The 25,585-nt window shown below is 44.8% G+C and overlaps 4 protein-coding genes across 7 annotated transcripts; 1 reads left to right on the forward strand and 3 right to left on the reverse strand.

Moving 5' to 3' along the window:
* Positions 1 to 14,976: 14,976 nt before the first annotated feature.
* E1B28_005044 (uncharacterized protein) lies at positions 14,977 to 16,571 on the reverse strand. Its single transcript, XM_043149585.1, has 4 exons — positions 16,000 to 16,571; positions 15,819 to 15,944; positions 15,384 to 15,765; positions 14,977 to 15,332 (listed from the first exon to the last, which is right to left on the reverse strand). Exons 1-4 carry the CDS (start codon positions 16,546 to 16,548, stop codon positions 15,127 to 15,129), a joined length of 1,263 nt encoding a protein of 420 aa, XP_043014191.1. The 5' UTR covers positions 16,549 to 16,571; the 3' UTR covers positions 14,977 to 15,126.
* A 56-nt stretch (positions 16,572 to 16,627) lies between these two features.
* On the reverse strand, positions 16,628 to 18,502 carry E1B28_005045 (uncharacterized protein). 3 transcript variants are annotated; one of them, XM_043149586.1, is made up of 9 exons: positions 18,355 to 18,502; positions 18,215 to 18,293; positions 17,924 to 18,121; positions 17,793 to 17,860; positions 17,674 to 17,735; positions 17,580 to 17,621; positions 17,286 to 17,528; positions 16,977 to 17,234; positions 16,628 to 16,905 (listed from the first exon to the last, which is right to left on the reverse strand). In XM_043149586.1, exons 2-9 carry the CDS (start codon positions 18,231 to 18,233, stop codon positions 16,809 to 16,811), a joined length of 987 nt encoding a protein of 328 aa, XP_043014192.1. In that variant the 5' UTR covers positions 18,234 to 18,293; positions 18,355 to 18,502; the 3' UTR covers positions 16,628 to 16,808. The 3 variants fall into 3 exon arrangements, with proteins under 3 accessions (XP_043014192.1, XP_043014193.1, XP_043014194.1); XM_043149587.1 differs by having other exon boundaries at positions 18,215 to 18,502; XM_043149588.1 differs by lacking the exons at positions 18,215 to 18,293; positions 18,355 to 18,502 and having other exon boundaries at positions 17,924 to 18,174.
* Positions 18,503 to 19,138: 636 nt separating this feature from the next.
* On the reverse strand, positions 19,139 to 20,992 carry E1B28_005046 (uncharacterized protein). 2 transcript variants are annotated; one of them, XM_043149589.1, is made up of 8 exons: positions 20,210 to 20,992; positions 20,136 to 20,146; positions 20,066 to 20,073; positions 19,748 to 20,005; positions 19,649 to 19,683; positions 19,516 to 19,595; positions 19,422 to 19,433; positions 19,139 to 19,370 (listed from the first exon to the last, which is right to left on the reverse strand). In XM_043149589.1, exons 1-8 carry the CDS (start codon positions 20,962 to 20,964, stop codon positions 19,309 to 19,311), a joined length of 1,221 nt encoding a protein of 406 aa, XP_043014195.1. In that variant the 5' UTR covers positions 20,965 to 20,992; the 3' UTR covers positions 19,139 to 19,308. The 2 variants fall into 2 exon arrangements, with proteins under 2 accessions (XP_043014195.1, XP_043014196.1); XM_043149590.1 differs by having other exon boundaries at positions 19,139 to 19,433.
* A 1,502-nt stretch (positions 20,993 to 22,494) lies between these two features.
* Positions 22,495 to 25,571, forward strand: E1B28_005047 (uncharacterized protein). Its single transcript, XM_043149591.1, has 5 exons — positions 22,495 to 22,698; positions 22,755 to 22,859; positions 22,961 to 23,205; positions 23,264 to 23,506; positions 23,564 to 25,571. Exons 1-5 carry the CDS (start codon positions 22,611 to 22,613, stop codon positions 25,085 to 25,087), a joined length of 2,205 nt encoding a protein of 734 aa, XP_043014197.1. The 5' UTR covers positions 22,495 to 22,610; the 3' UTR covers positions 25,088 to 25,571.
* The last annotated feature ends 14 nt before the right edge of the window (positions 25,572 to 25,585 follow it).

Consider the following 25,585-nt stretch of genomic DNA (forward strand, 5'->3'; position numbering starts at 1 on the left):
AAATTGGAGCAAAGGGAATGGGAGGATACCTTGATGGAACTATAAAGAACCCGTCAATTGCTGTCGAAACAACGCCGTCAATTCCTGTTATTACTGTTACAACTACTGATACTACTGGATCCCCACCCCAGGCCACGTCAGCTACTACGCCTCAGCCGCATATCCCTACTCCACTATACAGCGCCACACCTTCACTCGAGGAATGGCGAGCTCAAGATCGTTACGTCGCTACCGTCATCATCTCTAATACAGTTGATCCAGTCGGACTTGGGATAGATGAGACAAGATGGGCGAGCATAATCTGGATGAAACTTTGTGCAGACTTAGAGAAAAGTTGTTACACACGAAGAAGATGACGAGTGGTGAAGACTTCGACGAGCACGTTAAAGCCATGCGTAACCTCTGGAAGGATGCTTGTGATGTTGGTGCAACTATCTCCGATGCTCAGTTTCAGTCCATCATTCTTGACTCCTTCCCTGTGGATTGGGACGATATTACTACGAACGTCCCAGGAACCACCAGTGCTGATGCCATCACTCACCTCGAAGCCATATGGGTTAAACGTGAGGCACGCCGACTAGAACGTCAGGGAGATCAGGCGAGAGTCAAAGCATTGGCAGCCAACCCGACAAGTGATCAAAGAACCATCGTAGTTTGTGAGAATTGCAAACGTAAGGGACACAAGAAGCTGGACTGTTGGGCCAGAGGTGGCGGAAAGGAAGGGAAAGCTCCTAAGGGATGGAAATTCCCACCAGGAATGGACCCTACCGAAACTTCGAGTACGTTGAATCCCCCTGCCGTAAAGGTACCTCCTCCTGATGCGTACAATCCCAGGTATGACTTCCAGCATCTTGCCTTTCTAGATGAAATGGAAGATGCTCACCAGGATGGAGACGGGGTTGATGTAAACATACCTCAAGTAAAGATCATAGCCAAAACTAGTTGTCTTCTCTGCATGCCTAATAAGAATCCCATCCCTACTACAACATCATTCACTTCCAGAACATTCATGGATTCTGGAGCTTCAGATCATTGCTGGAAAGATACAGAGGCTTTCAAAACTTACCGTAAGTCAGAAGGGATGGGGCAGACAGCTCTAGCGGGTTCTGCTGGAGAATTCCCAATCCCTGGTATTGGAGATGTGACGCTTCAGTCGAAAAACGGTGTGAAGGTGTTGAATTTGAGAGGTGTGAAGCACACTCCAACCCTTGGGAGTAACCTTGTGTCGATGCCTTCCCTTGATCTTGAAGGATATCACGGCACTTGGGGAAACGGAAGAATTACGATATGTGAACCTGGGACGAACGACGTGTTAACATCGGCAGAAGTGAATGGGAAGATGTATGAATTTTTGCTGCCAGATCAAGAAACCTATGCGAACTATTCGAGGTCTCTTGACCGGCCAGTGGGTATTATGACATGGCATCGTAGATGGGTTCATAATGGAACCAGTCGAATTCTTCGTTTATCGTCAAAGAACTTGGTTGATGGACTTAAGATAACTTCAAAGGAGATTGTCGGTATGTGTGAAGACTGCCTTTATGGGAAGGCAACTCAGAGACCATTCAATGAGAAGTTGAAACATGAGACAAAGGTTCTGGAAAGGGTGCATATAGATTTGTGGGGTCCTTCGCGCACAGAAAGCATGGGGAGGAAGTCGTATCTGATGTTATGCACTGATGGGAGGTCTTCATACAGGGTTCCATTCTTTCTGGCGAATAAAGACGCAGTGACAACGCTGGATGCTTTCCAGTCGTACCACAACATGGCTGAGCGCCAAACGGAACAGAAATTGAAGATCATTCGAATAGACAGAGGAGGGGAACTTGACAATCACTCAATGCAGGAGTACTGTCGAGAAAATGGTATTGTGATTGAAAGGATAACACCTTATTCATCGGCAGCGAATGGTATGGCTGAGAGGGCAAATAGGACAGTAATCGAAGGCACACGCACCATGTTGGAAGACACAAGTTTCCCCCGCTTCTTGTGGGCAGAAGTAACTTCAACTTTCTGCTATGTTGACAATTTTATGCCTTCTGATCGGTTTCCGGACGATGTTCCAGCACAATTATGGACTGGAAAACGACAGGACGTTTCCCATTTGCGACCAGTTGGTTGTGACATGTGGGCGAAACTACCAGAACGCCATAGGGATGGAAAACTGTCAAAACAGGCCGTCAAGGGAAAAATGCTGGGATACATGGGAAGGCGGGGATACCGATTGTGGATCCCAGAGACTCGGACTATCATGGAATCGCGAGATGTTCGTTTTGAGGAGGGGACACCTCATCGAACATTGCCGGTGATTGATAAGCAAAGTGATGGAGTCCAAGCTGATGATGATGTCAAGGTTGAATTTCCCCCACAGCATAACTCCGACGTTGATATCCCCGTACAACGTCAATCTGATGTAGCTGAAGTTCCGGTAGCACCGAATTTGCCTCAGCAAGTGGAAGATGCTCTGACATTACCATTACCAGTTCGTCGCGAAAGACATATTGTTCAACCTTCAAGGGCCCAATGGGAGATGGAGGAGAGTCGGGAAAGGGAAAGAAATGCTAAACAAAGTGGGTCTGATTGGGCAACGGATACAAATCAACCAAATCAAGGCATACCCTACAAACCACGCAACAATATCGACACAGATCGTGCACATCTCCTTATTGTCAACAGTCCTTGGGCGTTCGCGTCAGTTGATAACGAACACTGGATACCATCAAACTACGCGCATGCGATGAAGTTCCCCGAACTATGGAGGCCACCAATGGAGGTGGAAATCAGTATGCTGCTCGAGAAGAAGTGTTGGGAACTGGTAGAACTTCCGCTGGGAGCGAAAGCGATTGGGGGATGGTGGGTTTATGCAATTAAATGGAATGCGAAGGGTGAAGTCGTGAAGAGAAAGGCGAGATGGGTCGCACAAGGATTCACACAAGTGTTTGGGGTAGACTACGATAAAACCTACGGAGCAGTGGTAAGAATGGAATCCGTACGTATGACGATTGCCATTGCGGTCATATTGGGCCTCAAGACCTTCCAAATTGATTTCAAAGGAGCGTATCTAAACAGTCCAATCGAGCACGACGTTTACATGCGACAACCAGAGGGTTTCGAAGTAGCTGGGAAGACGAACCTGGTTTGCAAGTTGAAGAAGACACTATATGGAACAAAACAAGGCACTTATAACTGGTACAAGACACTAGGCGAGACTTACAATGAACTCGGTTATTACCAATCGCGTGCAGACCCATGTGTACGAGTTCGGGATGTTAACGGAGAATATACGATCACGAATATGTATACAGACGATGTATTTGGAGGGTCTATGACAGGGAACGGGAAACAGAGGGCAAAGGATGAGCTGGCAAAGTGTTGGGAAGTTACAGAACCAGGAGGAGGAGTTCTACTGGGCATGGCAATAGAAGAGAACTCGTTGGATGGGAGCATTGCTCTATCACAAAGGGCGTACTTTGAACACATGTTGGAACACTTCCAGCTATCAGACAGCAAACCCAGAATCACTCCACTACCATCAAATATCGCACTTGTTGAATCGCCGAATCCCCTACCGTCTGACAAGCGGCAGTTCATGGCCAACAAACCTTACAGGGAGCTGCTTGGTTCTATCCAATGGGGCCAGATCTGCATGAGACCTGACCTTTCTTTTGCAGTCAACTTATTGGCAAGATTTCAACTGAACCCAGGAAGATCACACTGGAATGCTTTACTGCATGTTGCAGAGTACATCAAAGGGACATTGGACTACAAAATTCGCTATAGGAAGGACAGTAGTCTAAAACCAATTGGGTGGGTGGATGCTGACTGGGGAGGTTGCAGGGATTCAAAAAGATCGACTTCTGGACACGTCTTTTTCATGGCAGGCGCGCCAGTCTCATGGGGTTCAAAGCGACAAGCTTCAGTTGCATTGTCAATGGTGGAAGCAGAATATATCGCTCTGGCTAGAGCGAGCCAACAAGCGGTATGGATGACCTCATGGCTGAAAGAGATTGGAATGAAAATGGATGGTCCTATCGCTTTGCATGGCGATAACGAAGGTTCTCAGAGCCTAACGGAACACTCAAAATACCATGGACTCATCAAACATATTGATTTATGCCATCATCATATTCGGGAAAAAGTCGCGAGGGGACAGGTGGTTTTGGTGGACGTCAATACAGGTCAGAACGTTGCAGATATATTTACGAAACCATTAGGTGGCCCGCAACACAGGAAACTCATTGGTCTTTTGGGACTGGACGATACGAAGTAGGGGGAGTGTTGAAAGTACTTTGTACCGTCCTACTGGTGGTTACCGTGCACTCGTAGTCGGAGTGCCCTGTGCTCATGTTTCCTCCGTCTCCATTCCACACTCCTAGTCCACACTCCTATTTTTTGTTTACTTCCACCTTTGATCCTGCTTATATACTTTACTTGTTCCTCAGGGTCACCTCAGTTGTCGTTTACGCACTGAGGTGAGCCCCACAGTTTCTGTTACTCTTTTTCTCTCTTTTACTTATTCTCTTGTTTAGTCTATTTCTTAACAGGTAGTTTATATTGAATTGGTTGTCGTTTATGCACTGAGTCTATTTCTTAACAAAAACTAGTACACTTCTGTGTAAAGTCTATCAATAACTCTACACACCAGGAAGATTGCAAGGGTGGACTGCTTGGCAAAGGTTACGCACAAGGTCACAGTCTCAATATTGTATGAGGTTCTTATAAAATCAAGTTGTAACTGCAAGTGTAAAATACCACAGCTACAGGGTTCAAAGGGTTTTGTAGAAAGCTCTGTTTATTGTCCAGTGGACTAAGTGGGACTATGAATTTTGTCTACGACAGACTAATTCAAATGATTGGAGACTATTGTCCTCGGCAGACACGAAACGATTGCTCTCAGCAGAAACGAATACAAAGACCCTCAACAGATTACAAAACTGTAATCAAGACCTCAGTGGCCTACAGACGAATAGTTCTCTGGTTTTGACCTGGTGGTCTTGTCCGTAGAATGGACCCATGAGGCGTACCATATAGTATTTCTGCCTATGGAGCTTATCCTACTATTGAACTGCACTTCCGATAGTATCAAATCATATGGACTTTGTGTATCCAAGTGGTCTCAGCATACAGACCAAGTGTTTCAAGTTGCCATAGGGCATAAACACTAAGGATTCTGAGATCTATTGTTCACTCCTGCCTGGTTCCTAGATGCTCTATCTGTGATCTGTCATTCATATCATCTCTTATTGTCTTTCCTGTGATCGAGATCAATCGGAAACGATCTACAGTCATATCAAATTTCTCCTAGTCCAGGTGGTCCTATGTCTGAATTCTTGTCAACTAAATCCCCCATAGAAGTAGATACTCCTAGTATGAAGGTCTTTAGACTTTGTTAAGTTCTCCTACAAATGGTTCTGTGAAGACTACAAGTCTTCTAATAGTACAATCCCTTGATATACCAGTGCATAGTAGAATGTAGAGAGTAGAATTCGGTGAATTACCGCTTAAGTCCTCTGTTCTACAGGTTTTGAACAGTCATACAGTTTTCTGACACAATCTATGGCTCTCTCTAAATGAGCCCAAATTGCTAGTTAAAGCTAGTACTGCTAGTAGAATGTGCCGTAGGTGCAGCTAGACCAGCTAGAGAGAGCCGTAGATTGTGTCAGAAAACTGTATGACTGTTCAAAACCTGTAGAACACTATGAGCAGAGGACCTAGACAATGATTCTTGAAGTTCTACTCTCTACATTCTACTATGCACTGGCATATCAAGGGATTGTATTATTAGAAGACTTGTAGTCTTCACAGAACCAATTTGTAGCAGAACTTGACGGAGTCTAAAGACCTTCATACTAGGAGTATCTACTTCTATGGGGGATTTAGTTGACAAGAATTCAGACATAGGACCACCTGGACTAGGAGAAATTTGATATGACTGTAGATTGAGTCCCGATCAGAGGAACAGACAAAAAGACATGATACAGATCCCAGATCACAGATAGAGTACCTAGGAACCAGGCAGGAATGAACAACAGATTTTGGAGTCCACACTGTTCATATCCTATGGCAGTTTGGAACTCTGGATCCATATGCTGGAACTACTTGGACACACAAAGTCCATATGATTTGATAACGTCGAAATGCAGGATAAGGTCCGTAGGCAGGAAATACCGCATGGTATGCCTATGTAGGTCCATTCTACATGCTGAAACAAGAATGAAGGATGGTCCAGACTGGTCCAAAACATATGATTCGAATACGGAAAAGCTCCGTAGAGAAGATTCTGCACATGTAACGGTCCCTAGCGATAAGATTTCGCATGAATTGATAGCTACGGTGCATTATTTTTAGAGATGAAACAAGTAGAGATAGGATTACCAAGCTAGCGTAGAAGTAGTATAAAAGCAGCCCATGTATCCGTAGATAAAGTAAGTACTATCTGTGCGTAGGAAAGTCCCGAGCAAGTTGCCCATGAGTAACTGCTCTTGACACCCAATAGAGAGATTTGCCCTGTCATTGTGCAGTGATATGATAAGATTTGACTTGAACTATACGAGACCGCCGAGATCAAAACTTGAGAACTATCCATCCGTAGGCCGCCAAGGTCTTGATTACTGTTTCATGATCCGTCGAGGGTCTTAGGGTTCGTGTCCACTGAGGACTTAGTTTTTGTGTCCATCGAGGGCAATAATCTCCAATCGTTCAAATTAGTCTTACCATAGATGAAATTCACAGTCCCACTTAGTCCACTGGACAATAAACAGAGCCCCTACAAACCCTAGAACCCCATAGCTGTGGTGTTTTACACTTGCAGTTACACATTGATTTTATAAGACCTTCATACGATATTGAGACTGTGATCTTGTGCATAACCTTTGCCAAGCAGTCCACCCTTGCAATCTTTCCTGGTGTGTAGAGTTATTGATAGACTTTACACGGAGGTTTTACTAGTTTTTGGGTTGATTTGGTGTTGGTGCTACTTCCATAGCTCTGATATTAGGTTGACTCTTGAGTGGTATACTTCGCCCATTATCGCATTAATGGCACAAACAGAGCCATGTCTGGTGCTTAGTCACCATTCCACTGGGCTCCACCACATCACTGCATTTTCCCTCCAATCTCTCTCACACCTTCAATAGATAGATACTACTCAGTGTGGTCCTGAAATTTGGAACTGCTTGAACTACCTTCATGTCACTGCCTATGTACATCTAAATTTACATGAATCAACTCTAAAAAGTATCTTATAAACGTTGGAGTGCATAATCTCACATGCTCAAGTCCCCATGAGCCATTAAACACTGATGTGAGATGTCAGGTACATGCATTGCAGACTTGTCTGAGTTGAAATCCTCTGCCATAATGACTAATGCAGGCAGAGAAGAGGTAACATGTGCAGAAATTCGTGGGATGAGCATGGTGGAATGGTGACTAAGCATCGGACATGGCTCTGTTTGTGCCATCATACTTAACAAGTTAACAAGTTAACGAAAAACAAATTTTAAGTTTGAACCTATCTAGTGTATAACATTGTATTGATCATGAATGCAGGCATGTAAATGAATGTAAGCTGAATATAACCAAATATGAACCAACAGTTTGGAACAGTGAATTGACTGTGAAAGAGGGCATGTGAGTAAATATGAACTGACTGTGAACAGATGAATACTCACATTCATCTGTTCACAGTCAGTTCACTGCCCCAAACCATTGGTTCATATTTGTCTATAGTTAGTTCACATTTACTTGCATTCCTTCATTCATAATCAATTGACTCTTCTACACCACTGCTTTATATTTGTTTACCGTCACTCTACATTCACTCACATTTCTTTATTCACAGTCAATTCACTATTCTACACTGTTGGTTTACATTTGTTTATATTCAGTTTACATTCACTCATATGCGTTTGTTCATGGTCAATTCAATGTTCTAAAGAGTTGGTTCATATTTGTTTATATTCAGTTTACATTCATTTACATGCCTGCATTCACGACCAATTCAATGTTCTACACCGTTGGTTCTTCTTTGTTTACAGTCATTCCACATTCATTCACGTTCGTCTGTTTGCAGTCAATTCACTGTTCTAAACTGTTGGTTCACATTTGTTTAAAGTCATTGCACATTCATTTGCGTTCATCTGTTCACAGTCAATTCAATGTTCTAAACTACTGGTTCACATTTGTTTAAAGTCATTCCACATTCATTCGCTGTCATGCCTGCATGCTGATTTTAACGAGATATAAGATATTTTATATGTTTTGTAATAATAATATGGGTAAATCTGAAGAGATATATAAGTACTAGGGCTGACTCCCATGCTGCTAGTAGCAGGCTTCAGTAGTTGGTGTACTCTGACAATCTTACTGCCGAGTTAGCAAACCAGCTTCGAGAAAACTGTAGAAGTGGACCTCAAAAGTAACAGTTGGTCTCGCAGACTTTGTAGCCATATCAAGAGAATGACTGAATCAGTGATGGCTGTCGGAATACCCTGCCGAAGTAGTGGCAACTTCTGAATCAATTTAGGATAAGTCTAGCTATCACTCAGATATGCAGACCTACATCCAAGGTGGTCTGCAGAACAGAATTTCCAATGAGTAGAGATCTGACACATAGGTGCATGTCTGACAACAACTGAAAATGGCAATTGGCAACTGGCTGTGTATGTCCGAAGAAGATTGACTGCTTCCTACGTTTGAAAAGCATGCCTTGGAAGAGAATGAATGATTCCCATTATAGCAATAAAGGAGATAAGGAAACCTAAAGAACACTAAGGAATGAAAAGCTTATAGTAAGCAAAAGAAGTAAGGAATTTTCTATAAAAGGATAAAGGAATAAAGTTTGTCTACAGCATAGACAATTCAAACCTCAGGGTCAGGAATCTAATAAGCACAATGGGTTGCTTAGGGATGAATGAGACTTGCCAATGATGAGGAGTCAACATCAACATCGGAGATATTCAAGGGACCATAGAAACAAATGGTATCGATATGGGACCTACGGAACTGGTGGTGGTACTTCTGAAGATATAGCATCAGAAATAAGATATACGTGTAGTAGCTTCTGCAGTAAAACCTACCATAAGAGATAGGTTCAGAAGTGTAAGAAAAGGGATAGAAGAATGAGTGGAGTAGGTCTAAGTGAGGATAACAACTATCTGACACCAGGACCTCCCCATGGGTACCAGGGAATGCAATGATGAATAGGGATGAAAAGGTCACCTGGTTCCACAGGTGGATGATGCAGACAGATCCTCCGAGGCAGATAAATGTTCTACTATGTGCTTTTAGAAGTCAAAAGCAGAGAATAATACAGAAACTCTCCAGGAAACACCCAAATATAGTACATCAGAAGTAAATTGCACGTTTGTATCAAATCATATAGTTTGGTAGGCAATATGTAGAAGCAGGGTATATCAGGACTGAGGTTTTCATGAAGAATCCTCAAGTAATCTACAGTAGACATGTGACACCTCAGCTTTGAAGCAGGGTTTAGCCATACCAGGGTTCACTTCAGAGAGACATCTCATATAGAGTTTAAAGTGTCATCTGCCTTTTGTTTGACAGGACTGTACTGTTTGACTGGAATTGATCTATTCTGTGCTGCACTGTCTGTTTGTCTGAAGACATCTGGAGGTGCATTGTAAGAAGTCATTTCTTGTGTCACTGGACCAAGTTCATTTCTGAAGTGTTTCTTATTGCATCTGCCATCCACTGTTTGAACTGTTGCTATCTCCATACTACATAAGAACGAATAAACACCCTTTTTGTACTCTACTTTACTGGGTTCAGACAACTAAGGATCAAATTTCCAAAGTTGCGAATAATAAGAAGGACTTTGAATTGAATATACTTCAGAATTACATTGGAAGTGGTGGAACCTTCGACAATGCCCAACCCTGTCTCGCACACTTGTTGGTTGATCAAGTGTTTGATTTAGGAGAAGTTCTCTATTTTCAGTAGAGTTCCTATTCTACTTCAGAAACCTGATTCCCACATTTGATCACATTCATCTGTTCCAGTCAATTCACTGTTCTAACTGTTGGTTCTTCTTTGTTTACAGTCATTCCACATTCATTCGCGTTCATCTGTTCACAGTCAATTCAATGTTCTAAACTGCTGGTTCACATTTGTTTACAGTCATTGCACATTCAATCATGATCGTCTGTTCACACTCAATTCAATTTTCTAAACTGTTGGTTCACATTTGTTTAAAGTCATTCCACATTCATTCGCATTCATCTGTTCACAGTCAATTCAATGTTCTAAACTGTTGGTTCACATTTGTTTAAAGTCATTCCACATTCATTCACGGTCATCTGTTCACAGTCAATTCAATGTTCTAAACTGCTGGTTCACATTTGTTTAAAGTCATTCCACATTCAATCATGTTCGTCTGTTTGCAGTCAATTCACTGTTCTAAACTGCTGGTTCACATTTGTTCACAGTCATTCCACCTTCATTCACGTTCATCTGTTGACAGTCAATTCAGTGTTTTAAACTGTTGGTTCATGTTTGTTTATGTTCAGTTTACATTCACTCAGATGCCTTCATTCACAATCAATTCAATGTTTTAAAAACCATTGGTTCATATTTGTTTATGTTCAGTATACATTCACTCACATGCCTTCATTCATGGTCAATTCACTGTTCTATACTGCTGGTTCTTATTTATTTATAGTCAGTTCATATTCATTCACATTTATCCTTCACAGTCAATTCACTGTTCTACACTATTAGTTCACATTCCCTCACATTCATATGTTTACAGTCAGTTCACTGTCCTTCACAGTTGATTCACTCTCCTACACTGTCAGGTCACATTCATTCACAGGTTAGTCCACTGTTGTACACTGTTGGGTTCCCTTTATCAGTTCATATTGGTATTAAACCTAAACCCTCGTGCTCATGTCAGGGCCTATGTATCTATCGCTTTACATATAAGTAGGGACCATGACAGTTATATTATATTACCCCTGTGACAACAGCCTTTTGTATAAATATTCACCACTCAACTATTTATGCTAAACAAAGTTCATGAGTGAGATAGTCTCAGACTGCATCTTGGACCAGTATGGTGAGAACAACATATAAATATATACAATACAGCTGTTTGTTCTGGAATGATCTAAAACAAACTATAGAAGTGTTTGTCCCTTGTAACCTTCTTTCTTGCTGGAAATCTGAGCCTATCCACCACTTTTTTAGTATGGTAGATGGCATGAATAATACATATGGGTAGGATTATATTTTTAGTTTGAATCCTTGATTTAATTTTCAACATCTCTGTGATTTAATATTAATAAAATCATTTACTGTATATCGAAATAGAGGAAATATTGAATGTTTAAGCCAGAACAAATATTGAATCATAGGGAGTTTAAAAGTATGTTCTAGATATTGTTACCAGCCTACCAACCTATTTCCAGACCTTAGGAGTGACAGCTGACCCTCTTGACAAAAAAATACTAAATCCCTGGAAATAATACACTGTGATACAGGAGGTATTGCCACATTCATGCACTTCTGCAAAATGGTTAGTAGTATGTTAGAGTATTGAACCTCCAGAATATCTAAGCCATTGGTTCATATTGCAGTCTGTGAGACACCAGCTGTTTATTTAACAGTATTTTATTAATAACTTTATAACAACACATCCAAATGATATTAAATGGCATGTTCTCATGCTCCTTTTATTCACCCCTACCTATCTACAAAGTCTGGTGTATATATAGTTAGAAATAACCATGTTAAAAGTACTATATTTATCTATATTTGCAGTTTTCCATTATTCTGACCATATTCCTGGTAAAATTAAGTGTGAATAATTTATAGACCATGCTTCTACAACTATTTGGGAAATTTCCTGATTTTTTGGTTATTTTCCATCACCCATAGCATGACCTGTTGACCTGTTGACCCCGCATAAAGATTAAAGGCTTGCTAAGCCGTGGAAAAAACAATTTTTGTTATTACCATAGAAAGAAAGCATATCAGTCATATGGCCACCCCACAGAACCATAAAAACACAAAAGAAAAAAAAACAGCCTTCTTTAATAATATAATTATTAATATATTTTACAAATTACCTGGCTATGCCGAGGTTTGCCGGAGCCTGCCAGGCTCAGGATGTAGCGTAAATCAAGCATACTATTCTGGGTTTCGATGTGCAAAGCTCGGGGATATGCAAAATGGGTCAAAACATGGTCTTCCTGTTTTTTTGTGGGCTCAGCAATTTTTTGTAGGCTTCTTAGAATACACATGAGCTTGTATGTATAACTGTAGCCACCACCAGACAGAGGATATGAAATGAGAGGCAAAATACAGTACAGATCGTGGTGTGATATGAGTGTGACAGCCCAGGAACAGTACGTTCCTGAACATAAATCAAAATTTTGGATATATAGTGAAGTGTAAACAAGTATACGTGGACAATAAATACAAGATTCTAGAGGCAGCGGAGCGAAATGTGGTGTAAAATAAGCCAAACAAGTCCCCAAAGGTCCCCAATCGACCAGTAAGCGAGACGGCAGTAGGGCTGACCATCAATGCGATGATGGTTGCAAGCGGCGAGGAATATGCCGTCACCCCATCAAACCAGCAACTATGCCAAAGAAAACTGACGCAAGCCAACTTTGGTCATGGCGCGAGCTTTGCTCCTGGCCAATGTGTTGCCGGACATGACGATACGTGACGAACCGTTTTGCACTTCTTGTTGCACCCTCGGACAGTCTCTCCGAGGCTTCTTGCAGCTATCCTAAAATCCTGATAAAATCAGTTTAACATCCTGAGCACCATTAGAATACTCTAGTCAAATTTCTGATACGGTAAGTGGTGTGTGGAAGTGGTTCTCGAAAATCTTGCTTATCCCTACACAGAATAGTAGCTCTGACCAACCTTACGCTAACCTTATGCTTATACACAGCTTAGCATAACGTAAGAATAATTCCCACCGTAAATAAAGCATAAATCTAGCATAACCCTTTTTCTTTATTCTTGCAAGATCCTGGGAAATTTATCAACATAATGGGAATATCGTGCCAACGTAGTGCACGGCCATTACGGAATAAAATTTTTTCATAATGGTAACGTAATGTAAAGCGTAACTCGTGTGAATTACGTTATATTTCTTGCTGTGACTCTTTCGATGACAATCATGTCGACGAGAAGAGGCCTGGGCCTTTTTTGGAGATCTTCCTTGACGATGTCTATTGACTCCAATTTTCGTACGAAGCCCCGTTCAAATACAATAGAATACTAATCTCATTTAAAATGTAGGTAGCACTCGTCAGGACATACATTCAACACAAACCGAACCCGAATCCAACATTTGATACGGGATACTCAACTCACCAAAAACCCGTTTGAAAAACAGAAGGAGGACGGCGACAAGTGTAAGTACGTCGGCAGCATTGCAGGAAAAGGAGGAGATTAGACGAGGGCATCCATTACGACGAGCGTTCTCGAGTGAAGAAAGAACCCGCGTTAGCGACCTTACTGCTAGTCTGATGGCATTCCGAGCTGGGAGGAGAGAAAGCTAAAGAAAATTCGAATTACAAAGTGCGTCTTCCAGCATATATTCTTCAGCCTCGCTTTGAACAGTGGAACAGTGTTTGAATCCACCCAAATGACCATCCATAACGATCTTATCCTGATTTCTGTGACGACGAAAGCTAAAGCCTTAGCTTCATGTCTAACAGGCACTTGTTGACTTCAAAGCCAACCCCCAACGGTCCTCGCTATCATACAAGTCCCTAAACGAACGATCCAATTCCATGTTGTATAGGAAGATGATTAAGGGTGACCTCAGGTGAACCGCAGATATCGAGTTCAGCCCGTGCCAAGCTGTCGTTCTTGCATTCTTCCCGCCGGTTCTTACGCGTACAATTGACACGGTGCTCCTCCAGTATAGCTCCGCTTTCACTTAGGCGGCGAAGGTGGCCTTCGACTCCATCCGACTGTCAATTTCTCCATCCTCAGATTCCTCGGCTTTGAATAGATGCTCAAGAATGCTTTGACTGGATTGAGCAATGGGAGGTGGAAAGAATAGTTTAGACCTTGACCCAAAGGGCAAGTCAGACGCAGGAATTAGAAGGTTTTGTGTCGTTGTCGAAGCATACTGGACCCGATACTAATGGAGTGGTGTTGGGAAGAAGATATGGACGCTCGCCCTGACGCCTAGAACGTACTGGACACGTTGGACGGCTGGTTGAAATATTCTGCTCCTACCGCAAGGCGTGGAGATAGTTCCCAATGGGACTGGCTAATCGAAGAGGAAGGCGATCTGGACTATGATTTACCTCCACTTCTGGACGACGAGCACCAAAGGAACTTCAGCTCAGAGTCCTCCGCGTTGTTTGGTTCGTTGATCGATGCCAGAGAGCTTTGGGGTCAGGAGACTTACTCAGAAGAGACAACGACGAACCGTATACCACGGTCACAACCTCCTCGCCTTCCGCGACTTTGGCAACATCGATTCTGGCATGTCTCGATTAACGGAGAAAGCTCGTTCGGAAGGGCCTGTGGTCAATTTTAGACCACCGAGAGGAAGCGTCTGGCATAATCGAGAATTGCAGAGTGCTTGGAACTGGTATATGAGCAGGCGATTTATGAGCGGAATGGCGTGAAAGAAGACGCTTGTAGTTTACACGGACCTTGCTCGGGCGACCCGTTAACGACGTTCACGCACGGACTACTTGTGTTTTCTATTTTCATCGTACTTTCGAACGAACTTCGGATTCTTACGACTCTCCAGATTGAAACATATTAAAGTAAAATGAGGGTGGTCCCAACCGTCATCACGATGATTTCCTCCGTGGTGGTGGTGCAGGCGAGTCGCGATGACTGCTGTCTCAAAAGAGGCGTAATGGAAAGGGCAAGGAATTTTGACTCTAATTATTGATGTGGAGAATGAGATGAAATGCGTATGAGTCGTCTGTCCAAGACCTCATTATCGATTCCCTTCCAGAGCTCATTCTTCTGATTCGAGTTTGCGTTGACAAATTGACAATAAACTTGATGGGACAAAATCAATTGATTATACAGCTGTGGTAATCTAAGTCTAGTCAAGAGCGGAACAAACTGAAAGAGTCAACAAGACTGAAAGACACCTAGAATAATATGGCGAGTTCATTGTATAATACCATCACGCCATTTCAACACAGTTTGCTGAACATCGGTCGAGGGAACATTGACAGACGGAGAAGGAGGACGTCGAGATGGGAAATGCGCTAACAACATTAAAGCAGCAGACAACTCCTGGCCTTCTAATGCTTGTATGGCTTCATGTGCCTGTTTGCAAGTGAGATTGTCATAGAAGATATTGACGGTTGTTGCTGGACCATTTGCAGGGTTAGAGGGTAGCAGTATCCCACTGTCCAACTCACCTCCAGCTGAACTATCACCTTTTGCCTTCTCACGATGAGTGGCCCTCTCAATCCTTACCTGAGTTTGTGCTGCATAATAGCGGGCTGCCCAATCCTTAAGCAGTTGACGTGCGTCGTCATCCGCAACCTGCCATGCATGGTAGCACTGAACTCCATATACAGCGGTAAGAAGGAAATGAGGCGGAGCCTTGTATGCAGATGTCTCTGTGACTGGTGTATAGCGGCACCACCCATGGTATGGCGGTGATTTAGGAGAGAAGATGTTTTGACCAATATAATGGAGAGTATAAATGTCAGAATCAGCAGAGACATCGGAGTGCAGTTGATTGCTGGCAAGGATCGTTTCGGAGGTCCCCTGACTGGTGGCGAAAGGGACGGGCGTCTGGAGAATTTCAGCGTCGACATGGGCTATTGTTCTAGCGAGTGCACACGTACTCTGATGATGGCCATGCGGCCGCTCCCAGTCGCGTTGTGAAGGGGGGAGTACAACCAAAGGCCGTTTTGTGCATCGTCGATGTCGATAATGCCATCACCTCGTTCAATGCATAGGGCTTCCATGTACTGGCCGACGAGTATTTAGAGAAGAGGTCAAAATGTGGATGGAATAGCAGCTCACGTTGTTCCCTTTGCAATGTCTAACTATATGCGTTGCCTGACAGTCTGCCTCGAGACCAGAGGTGAAAGGGCAGCGGGGGCCATCTCTGGCTTTCACCTCGTGGGAGAACGATCCCAACCGTGCCTCAGTACGGGTAGTGGTAGTAACCTTGTCTAGCGCTATGTCCACCGGTGAAGACGAGGTAGAGCATTTGTAATGAAGTAAAACGTGTTGCGATGAACGGAGTGTGTTTGCATGTGCATCGGTGAGAGGCTTCTCGTCTGGATCGTGAATATAAACGATGCCTCGAGAATTGGTGATGGCGAAACAAACAAATGAAATAAAGGGTATCCAATTTTGGTCTGGTAAATCGAAAGAATGAAGTTGCCACTTCGGAATGGCGAGAAGGGGTTTATTAATATTGCCCAGGAGTCTGGGACCCTCGTCCCTGATCAGGACAGTGAAGTAGATCCGGATGTGCACAACGCCTACTTGTGACACTGGGTCCCCATATATCGTGGGCGGAAGAGGGGGGGTGGGCAAGCTCACCGTAGCCCGCTGTTGAGCCATGGAGAATGTGAATAAGAATAGGGGTGTTCAATTCTAAAATTCGTTACGCCTTACACGTGCACGACTTATTCAAACTCCGCCAGGCATGAAATAATTACGTGAAGGCGTCATAAATATTTTTTAGCGTAACGAATTTCAGAACATACAGCCACAAGGAGTCTGTATTTACAAGTCGAAATGCTAGACCTCCTATTTCTTCGAGTTCGGTGAATCTATCTATCATGGAAACGGGAAAGAGGAGTCAATTATTTCCTATTTTACTACTCAAGAGAAACGTCAGCAAAGACGGGACGATGATCGCTAGATAACGTTCCATCGTCTTGTAAAGCACTCAGTACCTTATACCCAGTCGCGTTCCTATAAAGTCACCGTTTCGAAAGCAGGAGATTAGCGGGAAAAAACAACTTCCGAGGGACCAGGACACCCACCATCCACGAGTACTCCCTCCAAATGCAAAATCAATCCTAGTCCAGTCCGACGTATCATTAGGCTCAGTGAATCCCGTGAACGTAGCATAATTCTTGGATACACTCTGTCGAGGAGCCTGACCACGGAAATCGATCATCCTGAAATCAGCTCCTACACCTCCAGCGTCGAACTTCTTGGCGAATGTTGCGTTGATGGGCAGAGGTGGTTGAGCACCTGTGATGACCTTGTATCCGCCAGAGTCAGATCCTGTTGATGGACTGTTTGAAAGTATAAGTCTCATGTTCTGACTCTTAGTAGAGGATACGAACCTATTGAAATCACCAGTGACAAGTACAGGTCCTCCATTTACGAATGCTTCGAATCTGGCTCGTGTCAGGATAAGCGAAGTGCCTAATTGCCTCTGTTGGTCGGAGGCGTCGTCGAGATGCGCATTGAGGTATGCGAAGTGCTGGGGACCACTGGAAGATGGTTCCTTGACAGTGAAACGAGTAGCTGTACAGATTCGGATAGACCCGGCACCAGGGAACCTCGATGGCTCAAAGGGTGTGTCACTCAAGTAAACATGAGTCGGTGGTTCTAATCGGAGTCAAGTGGAGACTCACGATAACCAAAAGGAGTCGTTTGAGACGAGGGTGAACTTTGATCTAAGTTGCAAAAATTACCAGACAGACGTCCGCCAGATGAGATAAAACGTACTTTTTGAAGAATATCGGACTGAACTCTCCAGCTTCTTTACCGTCGTCTCTGCCAACCCCGACCTAAAAAATGACACGCTTTACATGCCTTATACGCATCACACTAGCTTCTAAACGCACCCAGCTCCAGTCATCTCCAAGCAATTCCGCCAAATCTCTGACCTGTCGTACCAAGGCTTCCTGAAAACCTGAAACACACAGCCTCCGTCAATTAGAGCATCTCGAGCTATGCGGAAGAACAGCCCACTCGCCAGCGATATCTATATCTTCACTAAGCAACGTCTGGGCAACCCTCAACCTTCTCGTACTCCACGGCTGTTCTCCGTGCACGCCTTGAAAAGGGAACTCTACCAACGGGTCCGGTAATGCATCGATAGACTGTTGAACCGTAATGTTGTCTGGTTTTGAGTCGAATCGGAGGTTCCATGTTGCCATTCGCATCGCGAAAGCTGTAGTCACACAGTCAGACACAATGAAAAATAAGAACAAGAGTGAAATCATCGTGCTGGGGTGGGTTTTGTCGAAGAAACGAATCGACTGACTGGCTTGATTTTTATCCATTTTAATGTTCCTGAACACTCCCACCGACCCGTGTGCGCATGCTTGGACAGAGCTTCGAAGCTGTTCGAATCTATTCTTCTGGATCATTCTATTCTTGAAGCATGAAGCATGATGTACTGACGATGTCGAGTTCGTAGGAATTCTCGGCGGTAAGTCGATAGTAAATAGTTCGGTTTAATTGACGGCGTGGGTATCAATGTAGAATACGTAGGTCAGGTATCATCTGCGGAGAGATCGAGAGGGAGAACTGAGGGAGACGCAAGGGGCCGTCGACCGAGCTATCCGTGATATCAACCCCTCGGCAGAAATCACTTGCCGGGCGGCGGCGATGGCGCAGGCATCAAAAATTCATCAAAACGGCAGATGATATATGATACCTCACCTTTGAGGCCCTGTGAGTACGGTATGGGCCATAACTGCCCTGTGGCAGTTTTATCTCGTCTGAGCAAGACTCGCATTTTACTGCGTTTAAGTCTCGTAGCTTTGTAGCTGGCCTGCACAGGTGGTTGTACAGACAATACACAAGCAATGTCCCATCTGGAGCAGCCAATGAGTTGTTTGGCAATGGTTTTGCCATGGCGGGCAGGAAAAGAAGAAAAGCTCAGAGATCGTTGGAAAATATCGTTACATTGAAACACCGCGACAGCTGCGTGTATCTACACGTACATTACTGTATCTACGACGAGTCGGCCGCATATGATTCCCACGGCCTCTCTCGAGGGGTTAGCTCGGTCGACGGGGAGACGTGGGATGATTGACGGCGACAGGCACTCGGACATATCGGCCACAGCCAAAGCGCTAATGTCAATAATACTGTTCAACGAAAAGGTCGCTTTTGGTATACTTAATGGCTAAATGGCTTGTCGTACTTAGCCGTACCATGCCTGATCCTGGCCCTGGAAATAAAACGCCCGAATCGAACTAACCAAGGTTTAAAAAAAATACAGTTCAGCCTAGTATACAAGTACACCCTTTGAAAAAGTTGCTATCCTCAAGAGTCCACGGTAGCTACAATTCAGATCTAAATACTTACATCCATTCCCATCTCTTTCTCTGGCCGACTCCAGTTTCCCACCTAGGTGAAATCAATCAAGCAAGGTGCATCCCCGTCCTCAACTTTCCATAGCCAGAACGGACCTTTTGCCATCCATCAGCCACCTCTCACCAAAAAGAACGGACAGACCGTACCAACGGGATCACCTATATTACACAGGCAACGAAAAAAAAAGGTGATGTCAGCGGGGGAAAGCCAAAGCTCGAGCAAAGGACCCTCGCATCTCACCCATCTCATGCTCAACCGTTCCCCAATTCCCCACCACCCCTGCTTTACTGCCCATGCATCCCATCTGTACACCTTGCGAACTTCGAAGTGTTCAGACTAAGCAAGCGCACCACGCAAAATGACAAGAACGTACCACCAGGTCTGAGCCCCATCCCCATGAATGGTTGTCTGCAGGATATCCAACTCGTCAGAGTCAGGAACTTGCTACTCTCTCGAGAAAAAGTGGACTCACAAACCACCATCTCACGGAACTATCCTTAGCTGAAACCCAAACGCACCCTTCCAGAGTTGCCTCGTTCCCGGTAGCACCCTTTGACGTTCCATGAAAGTACAATGTAGGGTACTGTTCTGTCCCGTTGGCATGGGGGGGTACGAGGGTAGGATGCTTCAGACGATCCTTCGACGCGAGTTTCAACTTGACTTCGATAAGCCTAGTAGCTTCGCGGAAACGTTTGTCCTGAAAGAAGCCTGGGCTTCTGCCAGCTGGAAACTATAGGAGATGGAGACTCTGAACTCCGGTGGATCCCAATAACAAAAATAAGAAACGTACATTGAAAGCTACGGTTTGATGGTGTAGCTCGTGAATACTAGCAAAAAGTAGCACATTGTTGCAAACGCACTAAATAGATCCCTGTGCACCGTAGAATCAGCCTTGGATGGCTTTATCGAATGGTCACAACCGGAACGAACTTACCGATAATCCATAAAACACACATACCTTCTCCATGTCCCCTCTACACCCGCCCAATCTTCGCCTCTTCCCCAGAACGGCCTGACATTCTCCAATCCAATGGGCGGCCTCCTAAGCCTCCATAACGTCTGTATCTCTCGTAAATTCATCATGACCACATTCGCCATATGTTCGAGATGAACCCAGTCAATCTCCTTCTCGTTATCAAGGGGCCACCAACCGTTGGGAGGAAAGTAGTTCCTAAGATCGTAGACCAAACACCGACTTTTAATTCTCATCTTCTCTAACACCCTCTCTCTTTCATCTTCTTCGCCTTGTTCATGTGTGAGCGAAACGTAGGCTCTCAACCGTGCACCATTAACCGTTGTGTCGTTACCAAGCACCTTAGACTCTCGCAGCACCCTATCAACCCACCGAGCATTCTTCGACTCTTCACCGGTACCATCATCCGGACTTGCTTCCAACAACACCCTAACCAAAATACCCAAATCGTCAAGTTTCCATCCCGCTCGTATTCTCTTCTGGAGTTCTTCTCTCCAATTGAAAGAACCATTCTGATCCTGAAGCTGAGGGTGGCCTATGGCGTCGCGCCTCGGTTCGTCAAAGGTATTGAGAAAGACTTCGCGCCAGATATATTGATCTTCTGTACCATAGACGTGGTTTCTTGAACCAACGGAGGCTTGGGAGAAGCTTGCTAAATCAGAGGGACCGCAGAAGGATAAGATTCGGGCGGATAGCTCTGGTGGGATTCGGTCCATGAGTGTTGGAGAAAGAGGCGCATAGAAGACCGGCCCGGCAGACATACTGGTGCGTTCGCTCACACGCGTTCGCCATCGACCACCATGTGCCACTGCTTCCTCTTCCTTCTTTGCCGTCGCTATGACTTGCTAACACGACTGGTCTGGTTCAATCATTCTGGACCTGGATCTCCTCGGTAGCTGCGATGCTCATAATCATAATCTGGCGAGACCGTGGCTCGAATGAACGCGTCCTCGTTCAACCGCATCGCGCGAACAAACAGCGAAAACAGCTTTCTTCCCAACATCGAATTAAACAACTCCCACGCGAATCCTAGTAGTAGATCGATCAGCTCCTCGTATCAAACAATCACGATTTCACGTCAAACTTCAAAAGAATCCCGGTTATGGTAACTCCAGGTTCGGCAAAAAAGGGATTTGTCGGATTGGTGGACGTTTGGACCGAGTTTGGAATCGTCTGGGACAAGCATGCAAGGCAAGTATTCCTTATCCTATCGAGAGGAAGTAACTCGATAGTGGTCATTGATGTTTATCTCTTGCTATTACTGATACGTATCTCAACTGGTTTCAGTTCACCGACGGGCCGGGATTTTTGATTCTCGTATCTCAAGCAAGAAATGAATTTATTTCATAAAGATCGTCATATTCATATCACGACGTATTATGCCTATCCCGCCTGGCTCGGCAGGCTACCTATTGCCAACGCAAGCTCCCCCCATCCTGCGCAAACTCTTACATGTACGACCTTCAGTCTGGTCGGCATCAACGTTCTGGATTAGAGATCTGTTGATCCACAATAAGATATAATCGACGCTGTCAAACAGTACGAGCAAACCACGTAACTCTGTTTTGTTTCCTGCGGGCTGCCGACATTCTTTCTTACCTCATAGATGGGCGGCATGACCCCAAACGAATCTCTTCTCGTGGGCAATGCTAGCCATTGGGACCTGTCAAGTTGGCGTTTCTTCTGTCTAGGCATCGACCCTTCAAAGCTTCAACTTTGCCAATACCGCCATACCTCCCTCAATCCTTTACTTCAACTTCGGCCGCTATCTGTTTTCTGATCCCCTTCCATACCACCGGTCAACCACAGAATGATTCACTTCGCAAGCCAGCATCTCCTACAAAGTCGGATTCTTTGTGTTTTCCGAGGATATGTACCCATGTGGCCGTGCTGTCGGTGGTTGCCATATCAACTTGAATACTTTTCTCATCTCCGTTGTGGTTGTTCCACAGTCACCTGCGCCTGTCACTCGACGGCTGCCTTTGACCGCGCGGGGTTTCGGGTGATGTTGTCAATGCTGATGAACAGTACGGGGAATCGTTTGAGATCTTTCAACCAGCCAGCATCAACGCAACCTTGGTCTAACTTAAGCAAGCTTTTAGATTTTTTTATAGTTAGCGACGACTAACTTACTTTTGACGTCGAAAACACCTTTACATACATCGGTAAGAGACCCGAAGGGACCGATATCGAAATGATGAATGACAAAACAGCAAACGCATGGAGTTAATAGTTAGCCGATCCTTCCGCTCTCAACTCTGTTTTTGACCTCATCCTAGTCCTTTCCTTTCCTACTATCGTTTCATTCTATAATAATTATCCTGGCCTACGATCCCTAATATTTTCCCTCCTTCGCAAAAGTATGGCGGACATGCTCCATGCCTATTCTCTCCTCACGGCTTCTTCTACGAGATCCCATGTTTCTGATGTCTTACAGACGATCATAGACAGTAAGTAGGGGTTTTACCTTTTTTCCATCTCCAATTGAATTCCTTTTTTTGTTCAGCTTTACCATCAACTATCGAACAGTCGAGTCGAGCGGAGTTGATCCAGCTTCTAATAAAGGACCTTAGGACAGCGGGATCCAAAACGAGCAGATTGACGCAGAAAGGTAACGTGTTTGTGCCAAAAATTTACATCTATCTGTTTTTGGGCGTTGAGGGGTGTTTCTTTTTCTCTCGTGTTCCTGACGGAATGTTCGTTCTCTTTCAGATGCAAGCCATGCACTGCTCGCCCTCAAGACCCTTGGAAAATCACCGGAAGGTTCAGAATACCTCGTTACTCCCTCTGGGTTGTCTGCATTGTTAGCTATCGCGACGAATATGAAGGACGATCATGAAGCAACCCGTGAAACGTTGAGGTGCATAGCAAACACGATGTTGTTGTTTGACGAGGCGAGATACAAGTTTGTTACGAAGGAGGTGGGAGGAGGGGATATCTGCGTTGGAATGCTCCATGTGCGTCCTATTACCCACTCCGCTTTCGTTTGACTTATTCCGTGCTCTTCTATGGCAGAAAGCGAGAGATCCTCAACACCTATTCATACTCTCTCGTATACTTTTCCTATCAACGACATCGCCCTCTACGTTCCTCTTATCACTCGTAGAGGACAAACGACACGGCCAGACGATCACAGAGATTATATCCACGAAACTCGATGTTCTCCTAGCCAGGCTTCTGGCTGGAGCCAAGTTGGCAAGAGAAGCCATGTCAGAACTCCTCAAGTTTACTTTCAATTTACTCCTTCACTATCCCAAGGTTCGTCTTCTTTTACGCTGTTTGTCCGGTCAAACTAACTGTCATTCGAATCTGCAGTTAATATCTGTTGACAAGACTCATTCTCGCACTTCGACTACTGCCAGAAGCAGAAATAGCTCAAAACACGACGACAACGACCGATATTGGTCACCCAAACTAGATGGCCTCTTACCACCCCTTCTACGTGTTTACCATTCTCTACCGACAACTTTCCCTTCTCCCTTGAGCGCACCTTTGACACACGTCATCCATTCCCTTATCTACATGCCCGTATCCGAGAAATCCCTAATTCCCATTTGGCTAGGGTCCTCAGGGTCCTCACCAACACGGCGGTCACCGTCATATCCACAATCCAACGGCCATACTCATAATTATTCCAGACCGATGTCGATAGCGGTCCCAAATGCTAACGGCCGACCACTGACCAGCTATACACAGGTGCCTTCTCAACAACCTTCACTGGGTGTCCCGCGTTCAAGACATAGCATCGACTCCCCACCTTCACCTCAAGACCAAACTTTTTCGATAGGAAACACGACACCACCAAAACAGACGACATTGGATAAAGCGCTCTCCGTTCTATCTCTGTCGGTCGCGACAGGGAAACATCGACGATCGCCTTCACCTCTCCCACCTCATAAAGGGACGGGGCCAGGGATGGACGTCGTTCAGAGGACACTGGATCTTCTGGACGTATCTTTTGCGCATTATATGCCTGGATGTGTCGAACCTTACTCATTGGGAGTTAAGGAGAGAGTGAGAATGGAGTATCAAGTTCAGGCGACTCAGACTCAAGCTGGCTCTGCGTCGCCCTATACTAGCTCGTGGAAGACTGCGACCATGGGCTCGATTTCTTCATCTAGTGGTCTCGGGAATGGGAGCGGGGTTAGCTCACCGGCAACAGCCTTAACTCTTACCCCATCTATAAACGGGAGCGGAACCCCTGAACTATCAGATATACTTACCCCGCTCGTAACCCTCCTCACGCGACTTTGTTTCGCGGATTGTAGGACACGGATACGGGTTGCGAATTGGTTAATCCCGCTCTCCCTTTTCCTTTCTTCGTCTTGGTCATCATCATCGTCCTTACCTTCTTCCGCACACCAAGACCGCTATTCACCGACAACTACCAATACTCCATTATATAAGCAGCAGACATTCCTAGGCCGCTGTCTCCGCATCCTTCTATGCACCCATCCCACGATTGCAAAGCTTAAAGAAGTGGTAGGAGAGCTGTTTTGGGTCGCAAGTGGGGAAGATGCCTGGGTTCTTTCCAGCCGCCTCGGGTATCCTTTAGTGAAGGAGTTATTGGCTAGTAAAGGAGTGATGAGTGAGCCTACGACTCCTGCACCTACTCCACTTCCCAAAGGACCTGAAATAGGATTTAAATGGGAAGGAGGTGTTATGGATATTCGAAGGATGCCTGCAGCAGCAGCAGCTGCTGCTGCTGGTTTGAACGAGGAGATGACGGAAGAGGAGAAAGAGGGAGAGTTGGAGAAGATGTTTGGGTGGTTGGATCGGTTGGAGATGAGTGGGAGGTCTGGACCGGGGATGGGGACGGGGACTGGACGAAGACGATGAGATGATATTTTGAGCGAAGGACGGGGAAATTAGCAATCGCGCGTCCCCCCTCAACCGAGCTTCCAAAGCTGTTTTTCTTGAAACGATTCTGAACGACTGAGAACTGCAGAAGGAATGTCGGTCATGAAGTTATGAAGGTCAAGTCGGGCTCGAAAGTCCATATTGATATCCTGCTGTATCTCATTCGCTTTTTTCTCTTTCGTTTGTTTTCTTGTGTGTTTCCCCCCCCTCTCTTGTTTCTTCAATCTGTCCTGCTACTCTGCTACAAGAATGTTGCGCTCCCTTTTTTCTAGCCCTTTTTTATGACTTCTCATACTGTTATCTTTATCACCATACATACCACAAGAACTAATCCATACCAGCAATTCACGATCACTCTACATACTGCACGCCAGACCTAGCTAGCTACGACTATTACATCTTTACGTTGTTTCGATCTGAAAGAATCTTCCTGTTGTTGCCTGAATATATGCATATTTTCCACTTTCGTCGATAGTC

The sequence above is a fragment of the Marasmius oreades genome, chromosome 2 (genome assembly GCF_018924745.1).
Source record: "Marasmius oreades isolate 03SP1 chromosome 2, whole genome shotgun sequence".
Lineage (NCBI taxonomy): Eukaryota > Fungi > Basidiomycota > Agaricomycetes > Agaricales > Marasmiaceae > Marasmius > Marasmius oreades.

Excerpts from the sequence above, each read along its gene's own strand:
- E1B28_005046 (XM_043149589.1), bottom strand. The coding sequence starts at position 20,964 with ATGGACCGAATCCCACCAGAGCTATCCGCCCGAATCTTATCCTTCTGC. Across the intron at positions 19,684-19,747 it reads GTTCCGTGAGATGGTGGTTT|ACAACCATTCATGGGGATGG; the intron begins GTGAGTCCACTT and ends GATATCCTGCAG. Across the intron at positions 19,596-19,648 it reads GATGGGGCTCAGACCTGGTG|TTCGCAAGGTGTACAGATGG; the intron begins GTACGTTCTTGT and ends AACACTTCGAAG.
- E1B28_005044 (XM_043149585.1), bottom strand. The coding sequence starts at position 16,548 with ATGGCTCAACAGCGGGCTACGGTGAGCTTGCCCACCCCCCCTCTTCCG. Across the intron at positions 15,945-15,999 it reads GACATTGCAAAGGGAACAAC|TACATGGAAGCCCTATGCAT; the intron begins GTGAGCTGCTAT and ends CTCGTCGGCCAG. Across the intron at positions 15,766-15,818 it reads GCCGCATGGCCATCATCAGA|ACGCCCGTCCCTTTCGCCAC; the intron begins GTACGTGTGCAC and ends GAAATTCTCCAG.
- E1B28_005045 (XM_043149587.1), bottom strand. The coding sequence starts at position 18,320 with ATGATCCAGAAGAATAGATTCGAACAGCTTCGAAGCTCTGTCCAAGCA. Across the intron at positions 18,122-18,214 it reads AATGGATAAAAATCAAGCCA|CTTTCGCGATGCGAATGGCA; the intron begins GTCAGTCGATTC and ends GTGTGACTACAG. Across the intron at positions 16,906-16,976 it reads GGAGGGAGTACTCGTGGATG|GAACGCGACTGGGTATAAGG; the intron begins GTGGGTGTCCTG and ends GTGACTTTATAG.
- E1B28_005047 (XM_043149591.1), top strand. The coding sequence starts at position 22,611 with ATGGCGGACATGCTCCATGCCTATTCTCTCCTCACGGCTTCTTCTACG. Across the intron at positions 22,699-22,754 it reads CTTACAGACGATCATAGACA|CTTTACCATCAACTATCGAA; the intron begins GTAAGTAGGGGT and ends TTTTTTGTTCAG. Across the intron at positions 23,206-23,263 it reads TCTGCGTTGGAATGCTCCAT|AAAGCGAGAGATCCTCAACA; the intron begins GTGCGTCCTATT and ends CTTCTATGGCAG.